Genomic DNA, 11,862 nt, shown 5'->3' with positions numbered 1-11,862 from the left:
GCGCGCCAAGCCTCTAGAATGCAACTCCCCCAACACAATAGAAACATTCTCATTCAAAAACTATTATTAAAAAACACACCCTCAAGGATCATATAGCATGTGTTATATGATTGTCCTACCCCCCCAAAAATAAATACTTGTGAAACGTTAACTGCTCTAACTAGCTCTCAAAACACTAACGCGCATATCAGTCTTCTCCAACTACAAATCCTGCTGATGCTGTGTTTTAATCGTTTAGAAACCTCCATAATCATCGCTTGTTGATTTGGCTTTTCCGAAAATATGGCCCTTATCTTTCACAAGCAAGAAAAGAAATCCTATAAATAAAAAAGATACACTTACTGTGCAATTTTTTTACACGATCCATACATGGCTAGATAGCTTAATAAGCAGCAGGTTGTCTTCAGTAAACAAGCGCGTAACATTGAGATACCGCCGTGTTCTGGGAAACCACTTAAAAAACCCCCCTTATCATGGTGTGTATATCAATTGAACTCTTAGTTTAGAATGTTTTTCTCGCCTGATAAGGTCTTATGCTTACAAAACCGTAACCGCAAGTTTAGTTACTTTGTTGCCTTAGCTAGCTCTCCCAATTCAACACCTGTGATTGGCTTTACTGCCTCGCTTATGGTCTCTATCAAATGTCATATGCCTTGGCAACTGTTGTTTAGGATAGTTATTGTCTTAGTGTTACTGCGGAGCCTTTAGTCCCATACAACATGCCGTTAGATACCTTCCTTCGTTTCCACTGACTCGCTCCACACAATGTGATGAACTCCCAGCATAACTAGCCCGTCCAAGAGATGGCCAACCCTCTCTTATCATCACTCGGTTGGCCTGGGTTTACCTTCCCTGTACCCGCACCCCACCATACCCGTCTGTACATTATACCCTGAATCTATTTCTAAGCCCACGCCCTGACATCTCTGTCCCCAACGCACTAGACGACCAGTTTGATAGCCTTTAGCCGTACCCTCATCCACGCCTCCTCTGTTCCTCGGCTGATGTGGAGGTAAACCCAGACCCTGCGTGTTCCCAGGCACTCTCATTTGTTGACTGTCTGTAACCGAAAAAGCCTTGGTTTCATGCCAGTTTACATCAGAAGCCTCCTCCCTAAGTTTGTTTACTCACGGTTTTAGCACACTCCGCCAACCCTGATGTCCTTGCGTGTCTGAATCCTGGCTAAGGAAGGCCACCAAAAAGTCTGAGATTTCCATCCCCAACTACAACATTCCGTCAAGATAGACTGCCAAAGGGGAGGAGTTGCAATCTACTGCAGAGAATAGCCTGCAAAGTTCTGTCATACTTTCCAGGTACTATGCCCAAACGTTGAGCTTCTAATAAAATAAAAAAATCTCTCCAGAAATAAGTCTCTCACTGTTGCCGCCTGTTTATAGACCCCCCATCAGCTCCCAGCTGTTGCCCTGGACACGCAATGTGAATTATTGCACCCTATCTATCTTCAGAGTTCGTTCTGCTAGGTGACCTAAACTGGGATATGCTTAACACCCCGGCAGTCTAAATCTAAGCTATGATGCTCTCAATCTCACACAAATTATCAAGGAACCCAGCAGGTACAACCCTAATCCGTAAACATGGGCACCGTAATAATATTACTGACCAACTTGCCCTCCAATATACACCTCTGCTGTTTTCAATCAGGATCTCAGCGATCACCGCCTCATTGCCTGCATCCCCAGTCAAACGACCACCCCTCATCACTGTCAACGCTCCCTAAAACACTTCTGCGAGCAGGCCTTTCTAATCACCTGGCCCGGTATCCTGGAAGGATATTGACCTCATCCCGTCAGTCAAGAATGCCCTGGTCGTTCTTTAAAATGTAATTTCCTCACCATCTTAAATAAGCATGCCCCTTTCAAAAAATGTAGAACTAAGAACAGATATAGCCCTTGGTTCACTCCAGACTGACTGCCCTCGACCAGCACAAAAATCCTGTGGAGGACTGCACCTAGCATCGAATAGTCCCCGCGATATGCAACTTTTCAGGAAATCAGGAACCAATACACACATCAGTCAGGAAAGCAAAGGCTAGCTTTTTCAAACAGAAAATTGCATCCTGTAGCTCTAACTCCAAAAAGTTTGGGACACTATACAGTCCATGGAGAATAAGAGCACACTCCTCCAGCTGCCCACTGCACTGAGGCCTAGGTAACACTGTCACCACCAATTAAATCCACGATAATCGAAATTTCAATAAGCATTTTGTCTACGGTGCCATGCTTTCCTCCTGGCTACCGCCACCCCCGGCCAACAGCTCCGCACCCCCCGCAGCTACTTGCCCAAGCCTCCCAGCTTCTCCTTCACCCAAATCCAGATAGCAGATGTTCTGAAAGAGCTGCAAAACCTGGACCCGTACAAATAGAGGGCTAGATAATCTGGACCTCTCTTTTCTAAATTATCCACCGCCATTGTTGGCAACCCTTCTTACCAGTCTGTTCAACTCTCTTTGTTCGATCCCCGAGATCCCTAAAGATTGGAAAGCTGCCGCGGTCATCCCCTTTCAAGGGGGTGAACTCTAGACTAAACTCTGCTATAGACTATATCCATCCTGCCCTGCTTTCTAAAGTCTTCGAAAGCCAAGTTAATAAACAGATCACGATCATTTCGAATCCACTGTAACCTTCTCCGCTGTGCAATCCGGTTTCCGAGCTGGTCACGGGTGCACTATCCACGCTCAAGGTACTAAACGATATCATAACCGCATCGATAAAAGACAGTACTGTGGCAGCCATCTTCATCGACCTGGCCAAGGCTATCGACTCTGTCAGTCACCGTATCCTTATCGGGCAGACTCAACGCCTTGGTTTCTCAAATGACTGCTCGCCTGGTTCACCAAACTACTTCTCAGACAGAGTTCAGTGTGTCAAATCGGAGGGCCTGTTGTCAGCTCCAGCAGGTATATCTCACTGGTCGTCCCCAAAGCCAACACCTCCTTTGGCCGCCTTTCCTTCCAGTTCTCTGCTGCCAATGACTGGAACGAATTGCAAATATCGCTGAAGCTGGAGACTTATATTTCTCTCACTTTCTTTTTTTCCCTATTGTGTTATTGACTGTATGCTTGTTTATTCCATGTGTAACTCTGTTGTTGTTTGTGTCGCACTGCTTTTCATTATCATGGCCAGGTCGCAGTTGTAAATGAGAACTTGTTCTCAGCTAGCTTACCTGGTTAAATAAAGGTGAAGTAAAAATTAAAAAATTAAAAGATTGGGCGTCRGGGCTCTTAAAATAAACTTCCCCATACAGAAGACGCCTTAGTCCAATTACTTTTATGTGTAATGTCATGGAACTGAGAGTCATGATAAATGGCTAACTGCCTGCCAGACAAGTCAAAACAATTATGCTGGCTTGCTCAGCAATAAAGCAGATTTTAAAAATATATATATTTTGGATCTATTTATTTGGATCGATTCACCCTCATCTCTGAAATATTTTGGGTCGACCCACCTCGGATTCAAAACGGAATTGATTTTCAAAAAATGACGGGGTCCTGTAGGTGTCGGATGGGAATTTCCCAGATCCAAGTCGGTTCAGATCTCAATTTCGGGATTCGARAAATGTGCAATTCACACCCCGACCTGTGAACGGCAGCAATACCGCAACACTGCGTCTAGTATGTGGGAAACTCACACGAAGAAGTTAACGGACACGAACAGTGACCAAGAATAATTAACACGTTAGCCTTTTTATTGTTGTTATTTAAACGGTTATTAACACCCTGGAATTCAAAATGTGACTAATTTAACTGCAAAGTATCAAATACTTACCGCATGTAGTGTTTAATTCGCGTTGGAGACAGGACTTGGTTGATAGATGTTAWCTAGGTAACGCTAGTTGTCGAGCTGCTAACAATGGCTAACTCTAACTGTKTGGTTTTTCACACTCAAATAGYCTCCATCATGGAGGTGCTAGCGAATGCAGCCGTGGCAGAGATCTGTAAACTCGTAGACGACGACTATGCAGTGTTTCGTTTRGAAATAACTCAAAGCCAGAAAGAAAACAGGGCATTACGGAGGAAACTAYTGGAAGTTAAGGTGGCACGGGAGCGCGCMGAGAGGACCTTGCGAGAGCGCGTCCTYGCCAGTCGTCCCAGTAGTGTCAAGATCCTCGACCGATACAGAGGAATGGCGAGAGGTACATTTTACAGAAKGCCAAGGCTGCCTKTCATTTATAGCGCAGTGCCTGTMGCCCCGTTCCCCTCTGCACATGTGTAGATTTGTTACCCAGAATTGGGTCTTGGTCAGTTTTTAGATAGCTAATCAGAGGAATTATTACATAATACTGTATGCATGTGAAAAGACACTATCATATTCTAACAAGATTCTTGATTTACTGCATTTCCTATTATTTACTCAATGAAAACAATATGATGCATGGAACATAATACATTGATCAATACATTGTATATCATTAAGTTATGAGAAGTATTACCTTACATCCTTGMCAATTGTAGACAGTATCAATAGTGTACAATATAGTGTTGAACATTGACAGTACCKAACCACCKCTTTTMCMCCAATCACTCTCTCAGGTGAAGGACATCTCACTGGAGGCCACAGGAGCTTTGTGAAGCCAGCAGGACRCAATACATGGAGAGATGACCAACCAATCACTGTTGGTGAGGGGAGTGGGACCTCAACCCAGCACGTTATCGTGATAGAGGTTAGTGGAATAGGGTTGCATTAAAAATAATTTTTGACTTTGTATATCAAATGTGACCATTTATTTCAGAAAGACTCCTCTYAGGTATTGACTTGCTTACATGTACGTCCTCATTTATCTTCCATAGTGGAGCTTGTGAGGCTTCACTACRACATTGTTATCCAATTCAACTCATATACSAGTAATAACCCTCTCTCTTCTTGTCAGTCTGCAGAGGCTGCAGGTCCTGGAGGATCATCTGTGGTCAAACAGGAGAGGACTGAAGGAGAGGAGGACCCACAACACAGCAGAGACATCGAGACTGGAGCAGCGGCTATACTAGTGCCCCCTGCAGCCACGGATCACCTATCCACTGCCGCGCCCCAGCCCAGGACGCGATGCAGCATGGTGGAGGTCAGTGGAACTCCGAACGCCGCCCTCAAGTCAGAGATGGACACAGAGACTTTAGTTGTAACACAGAGGCTTTTACACACAGGCCCAGCCCCAGAGAGACTGGGGCTGGGGAGACTGGGCTGTCCACTTGCTCCCGGATCAGAGTATTTACTTTACAGTAATCCGAGACYGAGGACTGTTCATTCCCATCGGGACTCAGGTGACACGTTAGAGACTGGCAATGATCCGTCTTGTTCTTACTCTACAGAGGTGGACCGTGGCAACATGCCCTTGGATTTGGAGACACAGACTGATCTGTCTAGAGCGGACTGGAACCCCTACAGTAGTAGTGTATACTCTGAAGGGTGCCTAGATAAGAAAGGGGAGGTTATAGTGGTAGATGAAGTGACTGTGAAAGTGGAGGGCGACGCTCCTCTGGCATGGAATGTAGGCGAGACTCACTTAGGAGAAGGACACTCACATGGCAGAGATTTCTTAGATTACAGGGGAAGCTTAAAGACAAATCTAAATGTCCCGACTCACTCCCCTTTACATGCGTTCAGAGATCGCGACCCAGTGTCCACATCAATGGCACCTTCCGATTCGCATGGCCGCGTCTTTTTCGATCAGGTATTGAACTCAAACGACAGGGCTAGAGCTGAGACTCGGGRAGGGGGAGCAACATCAGGCAATAGTAAAGAGAAACAGTTCCTCTGCATGTTCTGTAACAAAGGCTTCAGCTGCCCTCAGAAGGTGGAGATCCACCAGAGGGTCCACACAGGTGTGAAACCCTTCAGTTGTACCCAGTGTCACATGCACTTTGCCCTGGCTGGCAACCTGAAGAGACACCAGATGGTCCACACAGGGGAGAAACCCTTCAGCTGCCCCCAGTGTGAGAAGAGGTTCTCCCAGGCTGGTGACCTGAAGAGRCATCAGAGGGTCCACACAGGGGAGAAACCCTTCAGCTGTACCCAGTGTCACATGCGATTCGCCCTGGCTGGCAACCTGAAGATGCACCTGAAGGTCCACACGGGAGAAAAACCGTTTGCCTGTACACACTGCGGGAAGAGGTTCTCCGAGAGGAGCTACCTCAGTATACACCAGCAGAAAAAACATTCCACTCAATAACATAGAAAGTAACCATTCCACACGATATCCTTTGACGTTTAGATGAAAACCTGCACAAAGACAAATAAATTGATTTTGTTGTCAGCGGAAAAGATCCACAGATTCATTTGGAATAACGAGTGTAACAGATTTCAGTGTTGAATATTGCATCCAGGCATTGTGTGATATACACTGAGTGTATGAAACATTAAGAACACCTTCCTAATATTGAGTCGTATCACCCCCTTTTGCCCTCAGCACAGACATGTTGACTCCAGTGCCTCCCACATTTGTGTCAAGTTCCTTTGTGGTGGACCATTCTTGATACACGGGAAAATGTTGARCGTGAAAAACCCAGCAGCGTTGCAGTTCTTGACACAAACCAGTGCCCCTACTACCATCCCCCGTTTTAAAGGCGCTTAAATCTTTTCTCTTGCCCATTAACCCTCAATGGCACACATACACAATCCCTATCTCAATTGCCTCGAGGCTTAAAATTCCTTTAACCGGTCTCCTCCCCTTCATCGACACTGATTGAAGTGGATTTAACAAGTTACAACAATAAGGGATCATAGTTTTCAGCTGGATTCACCTGGTCAGTCTATCATGGAAAGAGCATAATGTTCATGTTTTTTTACACTCGTTGTATGAAGCCTAAAATGTCTGTTACATATTGTGTTTGTACTGTGTAGGCCAGTGGTCACCAATCGTTCGATCGACTTGTCAATCTCCAAGGCATTTCTAGTCGATCGCCAAACATCTCTGTATAAAGCCTTGTGTTCCTATTTTTTTAAATTGGTCTCGGGCTGTTGGTGATAGGTGCAGCCAATTCAGCTGCCCTGCGCGCCGGGTAGGCAAACTGTTGCCATTTCATGTTTCTGAAGGTACAACCTCTGCCTTCCCGGTGGGCCTGGAGAGGAAATCAAGTGCACTATGCTACCGCTGGCCAATCATATTGCTCAGATGACCGAATCTGCAGTAACCTAGCAGGCATAAAAGAAAGCTACTGCAAAATTGTTACTGTGARATTTCAAAACCATGACTAGAGAGAGACTGTTAACGAATACAGCAAAGAGCTGCTGTTTTTATGTTTAAGTTCTTACTCAGCACTSTCAACACTTTGTATTTCACACTTTTATAAACCATAAAATGTGCGTTCTTCCTATTTCCATTCAGCGCTACAACAAGCAGTGCAGCAGTAATGAATGAGTAGGAAAGTGTATCTACAGGCTTGTGTTGTTGTTATTATTAGCGGCTTGGGTCTTTTTTAATATCAAGGAATATTTCACTTTCTCTGTTCATAACATGAATTTGTGCACRAGGCAGAAATAATGCGGTGCGACTTGAGTTTCGCYATCAGCTGGAAGACGGTGTMCCTTTTTGGTCAGTGTCAGTGGAGGAAAGGGAGAGCGGAGGGATGTTGAGAGACGGACCCTCAGTCTGTGCTGCTCTCTCCCTCCGCTGAGACTGACCATCAGATGCAGGCACCATCAGCCCAGCACAAAATAAAAAGCCAATTATTTAAATGTATGCTCACTCAGCTGTCCCTCACAAGTAATACAACAATGGATCTATTACCACTGTGATCATATAGCCTACCTCAAATTTTGAAATATAATTACAAAAAATGTCCCGAACAACAATGCATTGGTAGGTAAATTCAAGCAAAGCCAGTATGCGGTGATAATGTATTGGGCCTATAGCTTACTGCACAAACCTCATTGCTACAGTACTGTTTTTAATTGGTTAATGTTGCATATGCTTACATTTAAGTCATGTTATTAAGAAAATCAGAGCGGTAGATCTCGACATGCATTTTGACTCAAAGTGATCTTGACTCAGAATAGGTTGGTGACCACTGGTGWAGGCTATATGATGTTCACAAATGCCTATTTCATTACTTCCATTCAACTACTTTATTTCCCCCCCCMAAAAAAACTCCCTAGTCCTTGCCGATGATAAGCATACCCATAACATCAAGCAGCCACCACCATGCTTGAAAATATGAAGAGTGGTACTCAGTGAYGTGTTGTTGGATTTGCCCCAAACTAAACGCTTTGTATTCAGGACAAAAAGTGCATTTCTTTGCCAATTYTTTTGCAGTATTACTGAAGTGCCATGTTGCTAACAGGATGTATGTTTTGGACTATTTGTTTTTCTGTACAAGCTTTCTTCTTTTCGCTCTGTCATTTAGGTTAATATTATGGATTAACTAAAATGTAGCCTGTTTGGCCCGCCTTTTCCTGTAGTCCATGATCAGCTCCTTTGCCTTGCTCACATTGAGGGAGAGGTTGTTGTCCTGGCACCACACTACCAGTTCTTTGACCTCCTCCCTATAGGCTGGAGGGGACTAAACACCCCTGARGGGCCATAGTGTTGAGGATCAGCGTGGCAGACGTGTTGTTGCCTACCCTTACCACCTGGGGGCGGCCCATCAGGAAGTCCAGGATCCAGTTGCAGAGGGAGGTGTTTAGTCCCAGGGTCCTTAGCTTAGTGATGTTCTTCGTGGGCACTATGGTGTTGAACGCTGAGCTGTAGTCAATGAACAGTTAACAGCATTCTCCACATAGTGTTCCTTTTGTCCATGGGAAAGGGCAGTGTGGAGTGCAATTGAGATTGGCACCATCTGTGGATCTGTTGGGCGATATGAGAATTGGAGTGGGTCTAGGTATTCGGGAGGAGCTGTTGATGTGAGCCATGACCAGCCTTTCAAAGCACTTCATGGCTACCGACGTGAGTCTACGGGTAATCATTTAGGCAGGTTACCTTGCTTCCTTGGGCACAGGGACTATGGTGGTGAAGACACTGATCTATAGATTTCTCTGTCAATTCCTCCACCCACCATGCACTCTTTAAATAGCCTACCTCCGTGTCAGTGAAGGGCTGTTAAGTTAAAACCAAGACTCGAATTGAGAGGGTATAACATAGGCCTACCTTTTATTAAAAAATTGTGAAAACACAGGCCTACCCCTAGCTTAAGATTTTGAAGAAAATGAAACCGATCCGATTATATAAAGTGATCTATAACAGCGCTTGGGTCCGTGATGCTTTAAGCTAGAAACAAACTATGAAATACCCGGGAAAGACGTGACTCCGATATAATGGGATATCATTGTTTCGTTTCTTTGACATTGAGGCTGAGCTACAACCTAAGCCGAGGAGAGAAAACTTACTATACTTTGGAAGTAACTAATTCTTTCACTATCAATTGATTAATATTCCTTTTCTGTACAACAGAAGCTGTTCAAACCCAGACAGCTTTAGGGGAACACTTGTGACCTTTTGTTGGGTTAAGCCACAGAAGAAGAGTCGCCAGCAGTTAAAGCTTACATTTTCTTAGTCGGTAGACTACTCTTGGAAAGGTATAGGCCTAACTTTTGAAAGTACCATGCTCAGATTCCTAATGATGTCACAAATTAAATGATTTGCAAACGGACAGTTTTGTTGCAAACAAAACACACTGATTTGGCATTGGAGAAATATGATAAAGTGAACACATCTCTGTCCATTCTTAGCCTGTAATTTCGCTAATTTGTTTGGTATAAAAACATTATTACAATATGTAAAAGGACATAGAATGCATGACATTTCAATTTCTCTGACCTGCAAATATGATGATAGATTCATGCAATGCTTTTACTATAAAAGGAGATCTCCCACCCCTACTCTTGTCCACGGTGTCTGCGAACCCACAACCTTCTAGCCTTTGCGCTATCAAAATTCCTGCGTTGCCATGTAATGCTTACAGGACGAAGAACAGTTTGTAAAACTGCATATCTAAGGCTCTGGTCTGTCCAAGAAGTGAGGATAAATGGTAGCTTTGTTATCTGCTATCCACTTATATTTTTGGGTATAGCCGAGAGTCACTTTTTAAATTTAAGCGTTCAGGTAGGGTTTAGGTCAAATATATTTTGCTGAAGGGAGGCCATACATTTTCATTCAGATGTCCGATTTTGAATAATGTTCACTCCCTAAAGTTACTGACTGAAAACCGAGAAATAACTGCTAATTCTGTTTTATACTAACTGGTTACCATGGTGAATAATCCAATAATTATGTAGGACACATGAAAGAAACAGAGTTTACCGGAATCTCTACATTTAAAATACTATCAGATGAATAAAATGTCCTTGTAGGTCTAGAGAAAACACCACATAGGATAATATAGGTTATATTGCGTCAGAACAGGCTGGCCCTTGGATGTACACGAGAAGCTAACATGAATAACATGCATGTCAATCTCCTTGCTGAAAGGTAGGAGAGATTGACCTCATCACTACTTGTATTTGTGAGAGGTATTGACATGTGAATGCATCGAGCTGTCTGTTTGAACTACTGGCACACACTCAGACATCCATGCATACCCACAAAACATGCCACCAGAGACTCAAACAGCCCCCAAGTCCAGAACAGACATGGGAGGCGCACAGTACTACATAGAGCCATGACTACATGGAACTCTATTCACATAAGTAACTGACGCAAGCAGTAAAATTAGATTTAAAAAAATTTAAAACGGATTAAAAACACCTTATGGAACAGCGGGGACTGTGAAGCTACACAAACATAGACACATACACACACAATAACACAGCGCATTCGGAAATTATTCGACCCCTGACTTTTTCCTCATTTTGTTACGTTAGCCTTATTCTAAATGGATTAAATTATATTTCTCATCAACCTACAGACTACAACCTACACACAATACCCCATAAAAAAAATCTAATTTACATAAGTATTCAGACCCTTTGCTATGGAATTCGAAAGATGCACCTGAGCTCAATGTTTCCATTAATCATCCTTGAGATGTTTTTACAACTTGATTGGAGTGACCTGTGGCGCAGCGGTCTAAGGCACTGCATCTCAGTGCTTGAGGCGTCACTAGACACCCTGTTTGAATCCAGGCTGTATCACAACCGGCCGTGGTTGGGAGTCCCACAGGCGGCGCACAATTGCCCAGCGTAGTCCGGGTTTGGCCGTCATTGTAAATAAGAATTTGTTCTTAACTGACTTGCCTAGTTCAATAAAGGTTCAAAAAATTATATATGATATATTAATTGGACATGATTTGGAAAGGCACACACCTGCCTATATAAGGTCCCACAGTTGACAGTGCATGTCACAGCAAAAACCAAGCCATGAGGTCCAGGAATTGTCTGTAGAGCTCCGAGACAGGATTTTGTCAGGCACAGATCTGGGAAGGGTACCAAAACATTCTGCAGCATTGAAAGTCCCAAGAATACAGTGGCCTCCATCATTCTTAAATGGAAGTTGAAACCTTCCTAGAGCTGGCGCCCGGTTGAACTGAGCAATCGGGGGAGAAGGGCCTGGTCAGGAGGTGACCAAGAATCCGATGGTCACTCTGACAGAGCTCCACAGTTCATTTGTGGAGATGGGAGAACCTTCCAGAAGGACAACCATCTCTGCAGCACTCCACCAATCAGTGGCCAAACAGAAGCCACTCCTCAGTAAAAGCCCTGACAGCCCTCTTGGAGTTTGCCAAAAGGCACCTAAAGACTATCAGACCATGAGAAACAAGATCTCTAGTCTGATGAAACCAAGATTCAACTCTTTGGCCTGAATGCCAAGCGTCACATCTGGAGGAAATCTGGCACCATCCCTACGGTGAAGCAAGTCGTGGCAGGACATGCGGTGGGATGTTTTTCAGCCGGCACGGGTGGGAGACTAGTCAGGGACGAG

General features: G+C 44.3%; 3 protein-coding genes and 1 long non-coding RNA gene across 6 annotated transcripts in view; 2 read left to right on the top strand and 2 right to left on the bottom strand.

Annotated features, from left to right (window-relative positions):
* LOC139023671 (uncharacterized) overlaps positions 1-3,868 on the bottom strand; it is a 31,649-nt gene extending 27,781 nt beyond the window's left edge. The window contains exon 1 of the long non-coding RNA XR_011474814.1: positions 3,786-3,868. This is a non-coding gene — a long non-coding RNA (uncharacterized lncRNA). The remainder of the gene's footprint in view (positions 1-3,785) is intronic.
* The window catches only part of LOC112067942 (uncharacterized), a 539,689-nt gene that overhangs the window by 138,009 nt on the left and 389,818 nt on the right, over positions 1-11,862 (bottom strand). The gene's annotated exons all lie outside the window — the stretch shown is intronic.
* Positions 1-11,862, top strand: part of LOC111958455 (uncharacterized) — a 320,242-nt gene that overhangs the window by 78,492 nt on the left and 229,888 nt on the right. The gene's annotated exons all lie outside the window — the stretch shown is intronic.
* LOC111958402 (uncharacterized) lies at positions 3,870-7,385 on the top strand. Its single transcript, XM_023979659.3, has 3 exons — positions 3,870-4,152; positions 4,550-4,680; positions 4,888-7,385. Exons 1-3 carry the CDS (start codon positions 3,870-3,872, stop codon positions 6,178-6,180), a joined length of 1,707 nt encoding a protein of 568 aa, XP_023835427.3. The 3' UTR covers positions 6,181-7,385.

The sequence above is a fragment of the Salvelinus sp. IW2-2015 genome, linkage group LG34, assembly GCF_002910315.2.
Source record: "Salvelinus sp. IW2-2015 linkage group LG34, ASM291031v2, whole genome shotgun sequence".
NCBI classification, from domain to species: domain Eukaryota; kingdom Metazoa; phylum Chordata; class Actinopteri; order Salmoniformes; family Salmonidae; genus Salvelinus; species Salvelinus sp. IW2-2015.
The sequence above is the reverse complement of the archived record's forward strand: the minus strand, read 5'-3'. Positions and strand labels throughout refer to the sequence as shown.